General features: G+C 38.7%; 1 protein-coding gene across 6 annotated transcripts in view; it reads left to right on the top strand.

Moving 5' to 3' along the window:
• The window catches only part of LOC139113430 (nucleolysin TIAR), a 461,769-nt gene that overhangs the window by 301,170 nt on the left and 141,437 nt on the right, over positions 1-19,162 (top strand). The window contains exon 1 of one of the 6 annotated variants that reach the window (XM_070674615.1): positions 2,580-3,967. The exons of the other annotated variants lie outside the window; for them this stretch is intronic. Coding sequence (XP_070530716.1) covers positions 3,811-3,967 — 157 coding nt within the window. The 5' untranslated portion in view covers positions 2,580-3,810. Of the gene's footprint in view, positions 1-2,579; positions 3,968-19,162 lie in introns of those variants that run through there. 6 annotated transcript variants of the gene reach the window in all.

Below are 19,162 nucleotides of genomic sequence, written 5' to 3'. Positions count from 1 at the left end.
CATGTCATCCTGCGTTCTGCATGTCACTTTGTCCCATACGCTTTACAGTCCGCGAGTACTACGATTGCGGCTACAAACGGAATTATTTATAAGCTTGAACATGAGCCAAATTCGTCGGGAAACTGCCAAGGTTTCATTCCTCATGGCATTTTCCCATACCGATGCTGAAAGTTCAAGATTATATTATCTTTTTTTTTTAGATTCGAATTCGATTCTGCATTAATTAAAAGTAGTTTGCACGGAAAAAAAATGTATTATAAAAATCCTTTATAGTTAATTATTATTTAAAAAATTTCTAAATGTATTACGAACAAAGCTGTTGTGTTAAAAATAAAATGCATTCATTCCTGTTTGCCTGGATAAAAATCGGGGGAAAAAAAAGCTATGCGCAACGAAACAAGAAAATCCAATTTATATTAAATATCTAAAGAACTTAAACACAAATAATCGCACTCGGGGAAAAAGTCTTTCGAATTCAGCAAATTAAATAGAAGCATTAATGGCTCGCAGAAACTGCAATTTGATACTAAAATTGCGGAGACTAAACATTGACTTTCCATTTAATCACATGATAATATGCTTTATGATTTCACTTGTTTCTATTTATTATGAAATTACATGAATAAAGCGCATCGCGTTTGCGCCAAATTACAGAACGGTTAGCTCTGTAATTAGCGACAATACTGGAGATTAAATACAGGACGATATCAATGTGCACGATGTTTTATAGCTTCGTTATATGAAGCATTTCGAAACTTTTCATTAATACCACAAATGTCATTTTAGACCATGCATGAAAACATGAAATTACCTCTTGCGTATACCAATTGATTTGAACGGCAATGTCGCAAATACGCCAAATGTAAACGCCAATAAACTGTAATTTCGAAGCTTAATGAATATCGTCTAATTATCAACTACCAAAAATAACAGCCTCCTCAATTAATTGCAAAAATATTTCTTTTGCCGTAAAGGCTGTTAGTCTGCACGCAATATGTGCGCGTGCAAATACTTATTCGCACATAAATTAATAATTATCAATTATCGAGATGTTTTAATAACGCCGGAGTTAATTTGCGCGACGAGACATCTGGAGCGTTTGAAATTTGTATCCGTAATATATTTCTTGTGACTTTTCTCGAGGGATTCTAATATCTCGATCACGGGCATCGAGCAAACAAAGTTATCTCATGTTCTTGAGAACCGCAGGCACTCGTAAACTTTCGTTCCCTCTTTATAACTTCAATCGAGAAGCGCTCAATAAGATAAACGCAACTCCTGTCCTTGCCCTGCATCAATGTTACCGAAAACGTCAGGGGAATCCTTTCGGTATTTGGACGGAGCTTAGCATCGCAATCACCCTAGTTCGATCTGCTACCAGCGAGCGGCGCCACGTAATGGATCAGTAGATACAACCGCATTAGGTCAGACGCCGCCGTATTATTCTATTCCGAAAGCTATAGACCAAGAGACATTGAGCGTTGACAGCTTTATAAACGGAGAAAGGGATTTGTTGAAATATCGAGTATTGATATCAAGATACACTCTGTACTTTGCGCTTTACTCTATTATTTTAATATAATTTTTCTATTATTTTTTTTAGCGATTTAAAAAAAAAAGAAACGCATAAAGTGTTTCTAGAAATTAATTTTGTAAACTCTTTAGTTAAATGTAATAGTATATTGTATTGTATTGTAATAAAATAATTATTATTATATGCCATATTAATTTATTATTTATTGTTGTGCTGCACGCACATTTATAAAGATTTAAATTTTTATTTTATTTATTACGAATAGTATAATTAGGTGCATATAACGTTTCAAATTTTTTTTTATGCATGTAATGTATAATGATTGACATAGCTAAATGTGACGTAGCTGAATATGACAGATATTCAGAAACGTCAGAATTACATTTGTAGTTTTTATTATTCTTGCAATATGTGTCAGACTACAAAAGTAATATATTACTATACCAGATTTTTCAGTTTCATATATGCACAAATAATTCTTATATATTAAAGAAGATATTAATAAAAAAAAAAATTAAAAAAAATAAATTTTTTATATCTATTATTTAATATCTATTAATAAAGATATTTATAAATATCGCACATTGAGGAAAAACATTTACATTTACATTTTAAATCCGTTAGTTAAAAATAAGAAATAAAAAAAGAAAAAAGTAAATAGAAACAAAACAAAAAGCAACAGAAATGAATGAAGCGACTACCGATGTTGAAATTAAAAGTTGATAGACGTTCGCTTAAAAGAAATTCATCAGAATTACAAGTGCTCTAGTGGTGCCCAGAGATTGATTGACGTTTAATCTAGACGAAAGTATCGTAAATTGCCAGTGAAAAATTAAATTGGCGGAAAATATCGCCAGTAATTCGAGACGCATCGCCATATAGTACTACGTTGGCTCCCGCATCGAACAACCCTTTCAGCGTGGCGGCGTACGAGCGACTGCTGGCTCGCGTCTTAGCTCGTGCGATTCCGCGGACGCTCGGGAACGCCGGCGCCTCTGGGCGTCGCGACGGCGGGCGTCCAGGGCTGGCAGGCTGGCAAAAGCAGGCGTCCCTTCGCGCTCACCCCGCCAGACGAGTTCCGACTCTACACCCGGCCGGACGTGACGTAACGCGCGTAGCGTGGAGAGCGCAGAGAACGACGGTCGCCGTCGTCGCAACCATCTACGTTACCGCCACCGCTACTATTGTTTCAACCATCCCCCCGTGCACGATCGTCATCGGTCGTCGTCGAACATCGGACGGATCGACGCGTTTGCCGTGTCCTACATAAACTCGTCGCCGCTTACTCGCGAAGTCGGGGACACGCGTACCCGAGCAGCACGACGCGCGCCGCTACGCTTCGCACGCACCGACGACACCACCGACGAGCACGCTGTACCGCGTGCGCCAGCACGTTTCAGCCCCTCCCGCGGAAGAATTGTGGTGAATGAATTACGTGGAGAAATAAGAGAAATTTATTGGAACCGGGAGGAAGGATTGCGCCACCGGGGGAGGCGCGTGTACGAAGAAACAGAAAGAACAGATCCGGCGAGCTTTGATCGCTGAAATGATCGTTTTGAAAACTGTGCGCCCTGTCGTTCGCGGGAAAATTGTCGGACACTGATTCCGGAAATCGTAAAGTTTCCGCGGCAGTTCACAGATTCGCGGACATAGTTTTGGAAAAGTGGCACTGTTCGTTCGTCGAAAAATTTTGTTGTCCGGAGGCCGAGCGGAATAGTTTGGCAGACGGTTTACGAGGATACGAGACGGCGGCGAGTGTTAACCGCTACTTAAAATTCGAGATCCATGATAGTGCGACAGCGTGAAGTAATGACGCGGGAAAGAAGAGCCGCACGACAATCTATATAACGACGCGATAGATCGCGAGGGGTAACATGCGATGAGCAACACCGTCTTTCGTCGAGGGCGAACGGCTACATATCGAACGTCTTGCGGTGCGGATTCGCTGAGCAATACCAATCGAGTGATGCGACATTCGCGGGAACAATAAGATGAGTGTTCGATCAACCTTTTAATTGCAACCGTGCGGCATTCGCTCTCTCGATTGATCGTTGACGGGGAATCCTACGGCACACTCGCGAATATATTCGTTTCGCATTAATCGCACGCATTGCCGCATCATCTCTCCCTTAATCCGGCTGGATTAGGATATAATAGAGATCGCGATCGCGTAGCGCGTTTAGTGTCACTGTTCTCGCGAGGATTCGTTTCGGCCACGTGACGAAATTGCATCGCCTCGGCTTTCACCACGGCGAGACAAATTTCACGTCGTAAAGATGCTGACCATGTCGACCCTGATGATGCCTACGACAATGACTACCATGACCAATTCGGGCCCGATACCTGCACACAGCGTGCCGCAGAAGATAGAACCACCTAAGCTGACTGCAGCGGCTACGCTCACCCATACGCCCACACCCGCCAACAAATCAGGTGCCACTACAAAAATTTACTTTGCATTGTTATCCGAGCGCTAAACTTAGATCTCGTTAATTGTCAGAACGTGAAAGAACGATGTAACATTTGACTCAATACGACGGACGAACGTCGTCACGTTAATGTTACTCCTGTCACGAATTGTCTAAACTTAATTGTCGTAAAATTATAAATTCTTTTTGTTATACGTTTTAAATGTTCTTTTGTTACGTGTTTAAATGTAGTCGAATTTTTTTTTCTTTTTTTTTTTTTTTCTTTTCTTTTTAAAGAGAACACTTATGCTGGGCAATTTAGAATTTAAATATTATAAAAAAGTGAAAAGTAATATACTGCAAAGATTGCATGAAAAAGATATAAAAATGTTAAAAGAGAATAATATACTGTATAGATAATACATATTTTTTGGAAATACTTATATTTCCAAGAGAAAATTTCTAAGAGCTAAATAATCGTGCAAACGATTTAAATATATATATTTTTTTTAGACGTACACAATTGCATTTATATGTATATTGCAAAGTTCTATTTATTTTCGCGCATTTTCTGTCGGATAAAATTTGCAAATTGAACAATTTTTCCAATATTAACGTGTTATATTTTTCTGCAAAGCTACGATCATTCCGTGTTCCAATTTCGTCGTCCATAAAAGAAGTGCTAACTTCTCTCGCGGAGTAAAAGGGTGGCAGAAGTAAGACCGTCTCTGTCGCCCGCATTGAAATTCAAATGCGCGTAGCAATCTATCTGTTAACGATCTGAACTATTTTACAACAACTTCATGATTGATTTCAGTACTTAAAAAAAAAAAGAAAAAATAAAAAAGAAAAAAAAAAAGCGGGTCTCCATGCGCGCTACGTTATCTAGCACCCGTTAATTTGCCACGAGCTAGCAGACGTTGCGACAACATCTGCCGGTAATAACCGCGTCACGGGCATTCAGGTCCTACGATTATCCGCCGATTAAAAATGCATAATTGCTATTAAACCGGGCGCGAAGAAATCCATGGATGGCCTTGGCGTCGCTCCAGAGCCCCGTAAACGCTGCTTCAAATGGCGCTCGAGCCAGAATTTTTCTTCGTTCAAGTAAAAACCTGGGGGAAAGGGTGGAGGACCCCGGGCGTACGAGCGGATTGGCGCCATCCGCGTACACCGTGTGTGACAGATAACATCTCTCGCTTAGCCCTTCGGCGCGGAAAGTCGCGATAATATATCAGGGACGCTGTGGTACATGCCCTCGCACGCGGCTATGTTTGCATACGTGTACGTAATCCTAAGAATGGAATATGTACAGCTGCCAATAGGGCAATCCCTAGCCGCGCACACTTAGCACGTACTAGCAGTAGTTACCGTTACATCACGAACGTACGTGTCATGGGAGCGTAACAAGGACGCGGGTTCGCGGCACGCCGTGCCAAATCGCCACGTATACTTTGGCCTACGTAGTATGCGTGATGTCGGCTACGTGAGTAGATGGACACGTGCAATTTATCGAAAATCACCCGGCCTCGCATTTCCCTGCGCAGCGACTCGTATCTCGCTGGGATTCTTCGTGGATCAATTGCCATTAAACGTGAAACAACGGAACAATACGGAACGTATTTCTGAGACTCGTTCGTTGAATCTCTTTTTCTCCTAATTATTATGGTCTTTTCCTCCTCGTCATTTTCTTTTCAAATATAAACGTCAATTGTATTTAAACAATAGGGGGGGGAGGGAGGGTCGCGACTAGATTGGATACTTAAAAAAAAAAAAAAAACTGTCGTTCATTATTATTTACAATGAGGCAAGGTTAAGCAAAGTAACAAAAGGTACTAAGAAAAAGCAATTGACTAGCTCAACTTAAATAAATAGGATCCGGTTTCAATTGCACTTTTTATCTCTTTGAGAAAAATTAATGAAACTTTCTCGTGAAACCACGCTGTCTTAAACATGTTGTTTTTAAATATGCACAAATATGTTTAAAAAGAAAAAAAGAAAAAATAAATAGATAATACTGAAAAGCTTGACAGCTAAGCGATATATATTTTTTTTTTCTTTTGCAATATATCATTACAATAAATGTAACTGAACGGATATGAACATGTGTTATTTTAATATACGACTTGTGCAATGAAACTTTTGATATAATTTTCGAACGATTAATCTAAACAATCTGAAAACTACATTATAAATGATGGGTTTTGCGTCAGGTGGTACTACATTGTACCTCGGCGTGCCGCGAGTCACATGGTGCAACGTAATGTTAATGGTCGTCGTGTCAATGGTCTCTCATCGCGAACTACCATTAGTAAAGTAGCTAATGCTCTTTGATTACGCAAATGCGAACTATGAAACGTTTTTAATAAAGTTTTCATTTTCATGATAAAAATGTAGGCTAGCCAAATTTAATTTAAATAAAAGTCTGTATATAAATCAATATATAAAGTATAGTTATGAAAAGTATTGATATAAATTGCATCTGTATTATTTTTCAACGTACGACAACAACGATTTTTCTTCCCGCGCGATACTGAAAGGCTCTCCTGAGACAATGATTTTTCTGAACCCTCTACAAAACTAGTGGATGCACACTTCCACGTATAGATCCTAGCACCTAAAGGATAAGTGCTCGTAAAGTTGTTTGTCTGCTCGATATACAGTAATAGCAAGAAAGAAAGCGGCTATTAGTACGTGAAATTCGTTTAAACATAATTCGCGAACGCCGTAGTTCACAAATTGAATTGCGCGAAAGATCAATCATTCTTACTGGCAATTTGCATTGTAAAATATTATTTCAAAAGTGAACAATTGCCGCGAGCGGGAGCGCGATTATAGGAGAGAGAAAAATCTTTACAACAACAAGAATTGTTAAATAAATTTTGCAATATAATATTTCAATATTATATTACGGTATTACATTGTTAACTATGATAATTAATCCAATCGACGAAAGTTATAGAAAATTAATATAACGAGCAATTAGCGTTCGAAACTACTTCATTGATATTTAGCAACCCAATTTCTTTTTTTCTTTTATTTAAAAAATAACAAGATTAATTTTCGAAATATTAGCAGTGTGCCCTGCGTTGTTTCGTATTCATTAATCATTGAAATCAATATCTCCAAGTTTCTCATATCGATTCAGTGGAGCAAAGTCTAACGTTTAGTGACAATCGATAAATTGATCCGTGCCAAACGCGCCTCGATCATTAAACGTCCCCAAACTAATTTAGCGAAACATGAGAACGCAACGTATTTCCGTATCTCCGAGGAACACTCGAGAATCTATCGCATACGCGAGACCCACGAGCGGAGGGAAAAAGTAGCAAACGAGTAGGCAACAAGAGGCAGAACAATTCTTCCAGATAAAACGGAAGTCGACGAAGGTTGCGCCGACGGCAACGAAAGCGTGAGCGATGGATGGCTTTAGCTTCGGTTTCCTGACGAGGTTACCGAAGTTTCGTTCGCAGATTCAATTTTAGTTGGCGCGCCAGCCCGCGCCACCACCATCCGCGGCTCTCAATGCCACGTAGATGCCTTACAGGGGTGGTTACCAACCCTCCTTTCTATATTCACCCTCGTATACCCGCGCCATCCACTCGCACGGCCTCTTGCCAACTATCCGCTACGGCCACTTTATCCGGCAACGCTTAAGTTTCCGCGTTTTCCACGCCTGTCTTTGATTGCGGCTTGTTTCAATCTCGCGTAGAGCATCCCTTGATTCTAGAAATGACAGACCCGGCTGGCAGTCTTTAGTTTCACGAGAATAAATCAATCACACGGAAAATTACTTTTTATTTAAATTGCACATTGTCAATTTATATTAATATGTAATTGTACGAAAAAAAAAAAAAAGGAAGTTACATATTTCAGTTCAAATATAATTGTTTGTTGGCGTAAGTTTCGAAGAAGTTAAAACACGTTGTTTTTATTACGCTTTGTGAATGAAATGAAATATTCGTTAATTATGTCATATTACAATTATCTCGGCAATTATTGTATATACTTGGTATGTATATTTATGATAGATTTCAATGGATATTATAGAAATAAATTAAATTGTGATACTAATTTTGTATGTTATGCATATTAGCTTTTGCGCAATATACATACTATCGATATAAACGTAACGTGGATAATAAAATCTTGACGTTAAATTAAACTAAAGCTTTTGTTAAACAAGAGATTGCATGTTTTTTTTTTTTTTTTCCAAGCATCGTTATCAATATCCTGAGTATTACTTTATAATATTAACTCGCGTTATTCCATTGCCGGAATAATTAACCACAAATATACGAATGCTTCAAACTCCATACAGTTATTTAAAATATTTAGTTGGAGATTAAAATTAGTGAATCAAAGCGTGCATAGTTTATTTATTTTTTTTATTTTTTTTTTATTTAGCTACTTTATTTTACCACCACGTATTATACGTTTAAATAATCGCAAAAGAGTTTTGTAATACTGTTGAGTGATTTATACGAGAATAGCATTTTAATTTTAAACGTCATAGGGTCATGCTACTTTATAAGTACGCGATGTGCAATCTCAAAAGATTTAATTATCACGATATATCGCATAAATTAGTTTTAAAAATGTAATTGTTAAAAATAAAGTCTGATTTCAATTTGTGTGGTAAACAAACGTTTCAAACGTGGTTATGCATTTTGATTAATTTTTTTTAATGCTTTGACTCTTTTAAATTTAGGTTACGGTCTAGCAAATGTCGATATCGGTGATAAATTTATAGCAGTAGGATCTATTCAAATGGATGACATTTCTATTTGGCACTACTTTGAGATATCAGCTACTTCTCGAGCGCGCGTTGTCTTTTTGCATGTGCATTAAGGAAAAACCGAGCACCTCAAGTATCTTTCCCCGAAAATACCAGAGTCATACTTCATTTTCTGCTGAGTTGGGCATAGAAATGGGTATTTTCCGATTTCAAACTCGACATGATAAATATGCAAATCGTGGTAACAGTTTGCTACAAACCTAGCGCTGAATATTACAGCGATAAGTCTCGTTTAAAACTTATCGTTAAATAGAATGCGCGTCTTACACGCCCCGTGTAAATTTATATGCGTTATTTGTAAATGACACTTACAAATTGTAGAAGAAAACTATTTTTCCCTCCCCGATACGCGTTTGTGTGCGTGTGTGCTTTTTGTATCAATCAGATATACGACGTATACGTATACAGCGAAATATATATACGTCGTATGTACGTATCCGCGTATCTCTATCTTCGGTTCGTTAATTGCTTTCTCATAATCGTTGAAAAACACGGCTAATCTATCAAGCGATATCGCGCAAATCTGGACGATTTAAAGGAAGACCAAAAAAACCTTGGTCCCGCCGTAATAGAATGAGAGCGAGAGCCACTCGGCTAACGACATTTTCGTAGCCCCAAATGCGTCGCAAACGAATTGGAATCGCGTTGCAAAATTGATTATCAGTCTTCCTCCGTGGAGATGGCCGGGAGCATACGACGAGGTACTCACTTCGGGAATAACATTTGCCGAGCGGCGTAACGACTGATCCGTCTATTCCCAGTGGCAACGAAAACTCGTAAAACGGTACTTGGAAATTCGCTGCGCCAAGTTAAACTTGATGGAGACGGAGGGGTATGGCTGCGACTACTGCCCATGCTACCGCATTGCTCTACACCCGCCCAGTCGTACGGATTCCGGTATAGTCGTGACCCAGAGGACCGAATAGCTGCTGGTCGTAGTCCACCGATGGGATGCGATGCGAAAAGTCGAGGCAGTACCTGTCGCGGCCAAACAAGTGATCCGGGCGGCGAGAGCGGGGTCAGGTACCGTGGGATGAAATGATATTGTTTTAGCCGGGAACGAGTCCGCTGTCGGTGCTTAGAACCCATTTTCCCGTAAAAACCGAGCGCGGTAATATCAAGCGGACTCGTACACTACTCCCTTGCACCCTCAAATGGCGCGCTATGTACAGGGAGGGAGATTGAGAGAACGAGACCGGGAGAAGAAGGGAGAGGAAGAAAAGACATTGTCGCGGACAAAGAGTTCGAAATATTCGACGATACCTACGTATACGACCCCCAAGGGAAACGGGGACGGCAATACTGGCGACGCTGGAATACATAGAAGAAACATCGCGGAAGTGGACGAAGTATGAATCGGAATCTTCGTCGAAATTCTCTCCTTTCTCTACTGTCCGCTTCAGCGTGAAGTCTCGTAGTACACACGTGGAAAACCGCATGGGTTTGCGTGCAACTTGGCTGGCTGCCTCGAATGGCGGAGCAAAATCTGACCCCCTTTCACCAAAGGATAAATCTAAAATTTGGCATCAAAAAGACTCACCCGCGAAAGACGATCCCCGGGAGAGGAAAAAAAAAAAAAAGAAAAAGGCACACGGCGAAATTCGATCGGCGTTAAACGTGTATTATATTGAACGGAAAATGAACACGCGAGTATATTTATTCACTACTGTTTGTGCGATTGCTATATCCACGACCTTCCGTGATATTGTACGTTGGAACTGATAATATCTTTATTACCGAAACATCGTTGTTATACATGACCTATATACAGTACGTTCCAAGCACCTCAATCTGAATTTTAATGAACAATTTTATATGATAAATTTCAAGTTGACTTTTTCTTAATTTCAGGACAATCGGTATTTATGGCAGTTTCTTCGATATTCTAACATTAGATATTTTAATAATTTAAACTCTGGGAAATTAAAACTCAGAAAAAAAAGAAAGACAAACGATACATAACTTACCTAATTAGAGTATAAATCAATAATTGATTCGTCGATAATATTTATATTTAATAATTTCGAAAATAATAAAACACCGTTTCCTAAATCATATTTATAAAGACGATTTTTTAATTTAAACTTTCAGTATAAGTCTAATATCAATGAAACCACAACGAAATATCTGCAGAGATTACGTTTCATTAAAAAAAAAAAAAAATAAAAACCGAGTAATCTTCTTACGTTACTTAAAAAAAAGAAAAAAAATAGAAACACAAGAGAATGCATTACGTATTCTCATTGTACATTTTTGCAACAACACATTAAAAGCGAAGAGCGTTTATAAATTTAGACCGAACAACTGCAGCTTTGTATTCCGCTTAGTTTCGCTTTTCGATAAAGAAGAATATCTAACTACGATCTCGCTTAATTTTGCAATCGTCGCTTAATCTGCAAACTTTTCGCTGCGGCAAGAAAAACATCGCCTATGATTACGCTACCGTCAATATTACAGAACGATACACAGGAGCTTTGATTAATAAGTTTCTCCTTGCCGTACTTCTTCAGTTAACGGTAGACGCTTCGCTCATTCGAAAATGTCAAACTGCTGCAGTATCTATAGTGCGAGAGCGTTTGGCTGGTTGACTGGTTAACTGGCGCAGCACTGGGCTGGCTAGATGACTAGAGCATTCCCTCGTACCTATCCTATAAAGCAGCAGCTGTAAGCCGGATGCGGAAGTCGTGTTCGCTGGCCAGGTCGAGTTCTCGCGCCTCGAGATGCACGACCTGCCGTAAATCGTTTCGTTCGACGTGCCATCGAATCGACTGCTCGAGTGACCAAGTGTTATATAGTAATAATAACGCCAGGACGCTTTGATTTATGTAGCAAACTAAATCCCACCGGCATATAATCATTTCATTTCTTTTTAACCTTGCGAAATTATTCTCTCGAAATTGTCTACGTCCCGCATTTATAAGGAGCAATAGCTCATTGTTAGCGTTAATTGAGAAACACCGTTCCGTATATTTGAAGCGGAGTAAAAAAGGTAAATTTGCAAAAAAAAAAAGAAAAAGAAAAAAAAAGATGTGCATTCAAAAATTTGTAAATGTGAAAATGACGGTGAAAGAAAATTATATTTGCATTCTACTCGTACGCGGCATTTATATTTTGCACCGTTTAATAGACCATTTAAAAACTGATAATAATTGTATAAGTTATATGTTTCAATTGACGTTAATTGGCAATAATATTATTGATGGGAATTTATTTTATCAATATGCAGCATTTAATTTGCGTCGGGAGCATCGTTAAATACACCTGAATTATTTTGTCGGAAAAACAAGTGGCAGCGAGTCAATATTAATTTCATTAGTTTAACTTGAATGTCATTGAACCGTTTCCCCTACTAATCGCATTTCGTATCGAAATCCGTTTCTCCAATTTTCTTCGCTTCCCCATCGAAGGAATATTCTATAATTTGATGAAAATGTGTAAACTGAGCTGTGGTTTTCGTTTCAAGAGAAACTTTGATTGAACGTGATGCTCTGTAGATTATATCCACTGCTGCTGTGAATAGCTGAGAAACATTACAAGTGCGAAAACTATCTCAAGCGTAAAATTTGCTTTAATCGCGAGGTCGCGTGTCGTTCAAGGGTCGTTTGAAAGGGCGAGCATGGATAACATACCTCTTCAAAGCCTGTTGTCTCTACGCTAAAACGCGCCATCATTAGGCACGTTCACGTGCCGATATTTGAAAATTCATTATTATCATATGCGTTGCATCCTTCAATATATGTAGTCGAACTATGTCACAGAGAGATTTCAAAAATATTTCTCCCCTTTTGTTATAAATGCTTTTACACAGAGCCGTATAAAGACCCATACAAATTCATTTTACACGCACGCATTACGAAAATGTAAGAAAATCTTTTTTTTTTGTTATTTTTTTCTTAAGTAATAATTATCTTACTTTAGATAATTTATACGTGACTTTAAAACGTTTAATCTTTATATTTGGATTAATTAATATTTTATTTCTACCTCTAATTAAAAAAAAAAAAAAAAAATTATACTATAAACTTTCTAAAAATAACACGTGCATATATTAATGATCTATTTGAACTCTTCAATGAATATATACGAAGTTCATTTCAATCGAGTTAAATAACATTTTATTTTTGTCACGAAATTAAGATTAGGTGTTTGAAGGATCTTTCCAGCGCAATAATACGAGACTTACGGAATGTAACACAGTCCGCGGACGTTCTAAAGCTACCAAAAGTGCACGTTGAACAATATATCCATTCAGTATTGTCACTACTTTCCTCGCATGCCTGTCTCGTTTGTAAATGAACAGCGTATACCTGCGTGCGGGACGGCGGGCGGCTTCTTTATGCATGTTGTAAAAACTTGTCAGATAACGAATACAACGAGAACGGTTACCCCAAGTGACGGATATTGCATTCGCTGTAGTAACAGCCAAAGTGGTTGCTCGCATTAAGTGCGTTTTACGCTCGTGGATTTAAGAGAGCGGGTCGCGGGTAGGCTGATCAATATGCTAATATTTTGATGCCTCTACTCCGCTCGACGAATTAAATTACGTTCTACGAACGAAGATAGAGAAGGTAACGGCAGGAAGAAAGAGCACAAAATGAGGGGGTAGCGAAACGAAGTGCTCGACGTTTGAAAGATAAGGTAGGTAGGTATTACATAAGATACCACTTAATATTATAGCACATTCACCTAACGCGTTACCAATGTTACTTGCCCAGAGTGAAAACAATGACGTGTACCGGTATATACGCGACAGGAAATTTAATCTTTTTGCACACTTGTAAGGCGCGCATAAAAGTAAATTTATGCTTTTTTGAGCCTTCACATTTTTCCGTTAGGTAAATGATATGTGTTCCGCGATAGTTAAATACACGGTTGGATTTTAAATGAAAAGTAATATTATTTCGCAAATTATTCGAACATTACGGAACATTATGACGATATAAGCGCAAGAAAATGATATGCTTCCTAAATTGCTTTGTTATAATAAACTTAATGACGTATTGTGTGTATTATGCATATTATCAAGGTCAGAAGTGGTAGTGACATATTTCTTCTTTAACTGCGCGTATATACAAGGCCTAAAGCAGCAAGCGTTGAAAGTTTTGAAATAGTTTGAATTATCCAGTAGGTACTTTAAAACCACGGCGTACTTCGCGGTTTAGCCTTTAATACAATGCTTGCTGCAAATATGCTTATAGAAAGATTCTGTTGACAGATTTATATGGGGTTTGGAAAAAACGATTTTTTAATGAGAAACATACACCTATTAAACAAATTATTAAAAATAAAAAGACGTATAATTTTATGATCGTGCGTGACATAAAATGTCGTCGTAATAACGCGTTCAATCATATTGAACCATAAAAGTTAAAACTATTTTCATAAAGTTTGTAACTTTTATATTTCCAAACGAGCCTCTGTCATTATATCTATATCATCTTCGCAATTATATGAATTACGCCTCTCGAGACGGGAAACCTTTTTTTGCAATCATACGCGAAATACAGTATTTTTATCTGATGCACGCGCTCGAATTAAACGTAAGATCGTCCTAGTCTATCGGAGTTCGATAGGTAAACGAGCAAAGTTTATTTGCGTATTTATTACTCTCTACGGGCGAACGGATATCTTCATGGTGCATTATGGGGAGGACTTTCTTCCGCGCGGAGCTCACCCTTGTTACACGTATAACATTCTACGGATTGCAGGTACGCTCTCCGCGTTCTTATTAAAAATTTTATGTCGCTACCTTGTGCATCCGGAATATGCGTCGCATTCTCTTCCGTGACTGCGCCGACGATTCTTGAAGCTGTTAGATGAAGAAGCACTCTTACTTCACTAATAAGATCTCGTTCTCGCAGACGAAGTTACTCGCGTATCTGTTGTTTGGAAGTGTAATTTACTCTACACGATCCTTGAAAGGGACATACAAATTCTCAATGAGAATCTACAACGTAGGGAAGACATCCGAACTATTTACGAGTTCTATAATATTCCACCTAAAATTTCATGGAAGCTTCGGAAACGTGAAAGTTCGTTCGCCATTTAATTATGATAGCAGTGAATTCAAGGCAGCTATGTTATACATTGCACGTTCAATCTCGACGACTGTTCTCAACATTTTAGAAATTTCCGAACCATTTATGAATCTTGACGTGTTAATGCGAAATGGGCTCGGCGTAAATGCATGCGGAGGCTTACTCTGCAAAATGGAACCGATGGAAATTTGGTAGAACTGAATGAAAGATGACGCAAGTTAGCACGAACCTCTTTCGCGAGAATGAATTCGGGAGAACAACTCCGTTATTAGATTGGAACTGCCATATCCCAAACATTATAATAATCTAACAGGAGGTTCTCTAGATAATCTCAATAAAGACCTACTTATCGGAGAAAGCACTGGGATTCATTATAGACGACGTGAAGGGTTACGAGAAGAAAGGACGGGGAGGAAGAAGAGAAAGGAGGAGGAGGCACGACAAACTATCTTTGGATAAAAGATGCTTGCTGGCGCATCATATTACTTATCTAGCTATCTTCTGGTCTACCCGGAACCGCAGAATGAACCGTATGCCACGAAAATAAATATGGCTCCCGCCTTGTGCAATGCACTTAGTCACTATTCTTTCGATTTTCTCTACCATCGGTCTGCCCTCTTTCTTTCATTGCCGTTTTCACCTCGGTTTACTATCGCGTGCGTGCGGCACGATGTAAAATCCGGTTTCCTTCATGATCGTGCTCAATTACTTTTTTTTTGCGCTTAAACCGGTCGGACTTAAATAAAATACATTTTCACACATTAACCGCTCTATCTTGTGCCAGTTTTGTCTTTATATTCAATCGCTTTTTATTCCCGCTCTGTAATTGAGCGCAATCATACAATGGAACGTATTAAAAAAAAAAAAGAAAAAAAAAAGAAAAAGAAAAATTAAATTAAATTATAAGAAGAGTTTATCTTTCCATACTACGCAAATTAAATTAAATCGTATTTTTTGATTACATTATATTATACATATATATGTGCGATTCTAATGTCAAGTTATTTTCTTCGCTTTTGACGATTCGTGCTCGCGCGTTCTGCAGTTTCCACTCGAGAGCATTCGTGATCGCATCTAGATCGTCCTTCCGTTCCTACTTCGACGACGCCTCGTCAAGAAATGTTATATCTCTAGATCTTTGAAAAAGACTGCAAGCGATTTTGGAGAATCTAAAATTCTGACCCGAATTCAACGTCGAAAGATGCACGTGTAGCGTCGAGCGATCGCGTCGGCAAGATTGCAAGCGGGGTCAGTAAGCGTAGCCAATCAGATTTACGAGGGTAGGACATATCATGATCAGCTTTACGACAATTAGTCACCGTCGTCCTTCCTTCACCTGACGCACCGCGACCGTACCGGTGATGGAAAAGTGGTAAAACTATCGTAAAAACTAGGGCGCGATGTTACGCCTCTCCGTATGTCGTTGATTTTAAAAGTTTCGACGACACGCCGTTATTTATATCGCTTAGTTATAGCTCTGAGCAGAATGGAAAATTGCAGAAACCGAAAAACTTATCGAATTGAATCGTAAAGTCGAGGGAATTCGAATCCCGGCGCTTACCGAATCGATTCGGAAAAAAATTCCATACTACCGCAAGTTATACATACACGTGAGTGTAATTTACGGAACTGACGGGACTTTGACTATGTCGATATTTCTTATTAACGTTAAGTTTCGAAGCACCCGAAGATACGCATCAATCATTCTGTATTTATTATCTAAATACCTACGTTTAAAAGAAATCCGAGCGGCGCCTTACCAATATATACCTATGTCACGTACGTCTTCCTTGATTCTTCCCGAGACCGCTACCCGCATTTCGCGATCAGGATGCCATTCGCCGTGCCCATGGCCAGGCGGAATTCCCATGCGTTTTTTCTCCGGTTAGCTCGAACGAACCAATCACCCACCCAGCTCTGGGGAGACGGTGGGCGATGGGCGAGGTGGTGGAAACGAGGGGGGTAGCGAGTTCAGGATCGATGGAGATAATGCCTATTACTCCTAATGCGAAACTCGCTCTTCTTCTATCTTTCTACCGTTCTATCTTCGATCCTGTACCCAGTTTCCCTCCCCGCCCGTTCCGTTTTCGTGGCTCTACCACCCAATCTGTAACCTATGCTCAATTACCATCTCCACTGATTCCATTTTCAACATCTTTTTCCACTCGTTGTCATTGTCATCGATCCGGAATATTTGCGCTTGTAATTTAAACGTACGCCTAAATTTATCCGCGTCAGACTCGACGATAGTATATCGGCGTTGTATTAATGTTATAAATAAAATACCAAAGCTGATGTCGAGTTATAAAAGGCCGCATCGATAATTAAAATAATAAAGATAAAAGAAAAATATGATAATTAAAAATTCAGTGCAATTATCGTTTTCATTTCGTTTACAATATAATTTTTTATACTACTCATTTTTAATCCTTTGCACGCGAAGGATTTTTTATCAGAATATTTCGCTGCATCGGTGGTGAAGCGCAAAAGATTGATGTCCTATCTAATAAAAAAAAAAAAAAAAATACACACAAATAGGTATTCTTAGTAGAACTACGTTATACAAATTGATGATCGATTGCTTCTTAATGTAAGAATTTCTTATTTAATTCGTGTCAACAATCGTTTAACAGGAACGAGAAGGAGAAACCTCCTTCGTTCTTCTCCTTTCTCGCCGGCGCCAACTTTTTCCACTTACTTTTACTTTCCCAATCGCTTCATTCGGTTTTAGAAAACGTGGAGTATATTACAGAAACAAAACGAAATCGCGTTGAATACACCGTAGCAGTAAGTTCTGTGGGCGCAGTAACCTGTTGAGTGTATTCGCGTAAGTGGTGAGTAGTGGATACGTATACGTGCGAAAGTCTCTGGGAATGAAGTTTCCAGGGGAAATACAGACGAGACACCACGCTCGTGAGAATTGTAACATACGAAGGGTAAATGTATTCGTACCTAAGAATCCGAGAACAATACATCCGCGGAGCTATGCGAGCGGCCTTGTAACGACTTCGAAAGACGTTTATGCAATCCGATATGAAAGAAGCGCATCTCGAGTGCAACTGGTGGTAAGAATGGAAATAAATAAAATATCGTCATCAGAGAAATATTTCTATACGCTAAGAGAGAATTTGCGCAGTCGTTCGCTTTAATCGTTATTAAAATCCCTCAAAGTTCTTATTTTAAAGTAAATCTTTCATCGGTTCTCGAGCACAACTTTTTTCTTTTTTCTTTCTTTTTTTTTTTTCTCTGTACGAAAGTTGTAGCGATAAAAAATTGTAATAAGCAATTAATACTTTTTAGTAGAAGTAAATATGTATGTAATGAAACCGATACTAGTAACAATATTTTCTTACGAGTATTAATCAAGTCATAGATCGAGTTAATAAAATCCCATCGTTTTAGCAATTAAAAAAAAAAAAGAATCTTGTTCACCACTCAAATGACGATTACGACTGGTAATATAATCAACTTTGACCATTAGCCTATATTCTGTCTGCCCTCGTCAAATCGATAAATGCACGTATGACATTAATACGTGGTCTCATAGTCTTTCTAACGATCATTTGGCAATTAAATGCATCGTTACGCGAAGTGATCTTGGAAAGTTTCGCGAGATACCGTACCGATATCGATTCCAGATACTGGGTATTAAAGATTGTTTTACGATCAGCTCAGTGTGAAAACGGTGTAAACGTGTCATACGTCGATTAAATCGTTAAAGTGATACGAGAGGATGATATCTCCGTCCTCCAAAATATGGAGCGCTGCTTTTATTATTCCACCGTGAACCGAACGAGATACGAGTCCGTATTTTCGCTGAAATATGTTCGAAAAACAGTAATTTTCCTTTATCCGATTACACCGTTTAAATGTCTTTTGTGAACGCTACGCACGAATGTTCCGATCACGTCTATATTTCGCGATCATAAATTACATCAACTCGCTAACAGCACGCTTTGAAATTAGCGTTGTAACGTGGTCGACCGTTGCACCGGGGAATAACAATGTCCTCGGCTCACGTGCGCACGTGTATTTATACCAGGCATTGTGTGCATCTAATTTCGGAACAATGTTGACGTCATTTCCGTTTTCATTTAATCCGCTGATGACTATATGAAATGTTTGGACATTGCAGATCATATATATTAATCGGCACGCATTTATGATCATAGCTTCTGCAAAAGCAAAATATCGTATTCGCGGGCGAGGACGTAGCGCGCTGCAAAGTGTTCCGAGAGAGAAAAAGGAGGGTGAAGTTGATTAAAATAATATTTTTGTAAGATTCCCTCCGTGATATGCATTTCTTACATCTTCCTCGCGGAACTTTACCTTGCACATTTTGGGTAAACATAATCCTGACTTCTTTTTTTTTTATGTTAATTGT

The sequence above is a fragment of the Cardiocondyla obscurior genome, linkage group LG02 (genome assembly GCF_019399895.1).
Source record: "Cardiocondyla obscurior isolate alpha-2009 linkage group LG02, Cobs3.1, whole genome shotgun sequence".
In the NCBI taxonomy this organism is placed as follows: domain Eukaryota; kingdom Metazoa; phylum Arthropoda; class Insecta; order Hymenoptera; family Formicidae; genus Cardiocondyla; species Cardiocondyla obscurior.
Note: the sequence above shows the minus strand (reverse complement) of the source record. Positions and strands in the feature narration are given on the sequence as shown.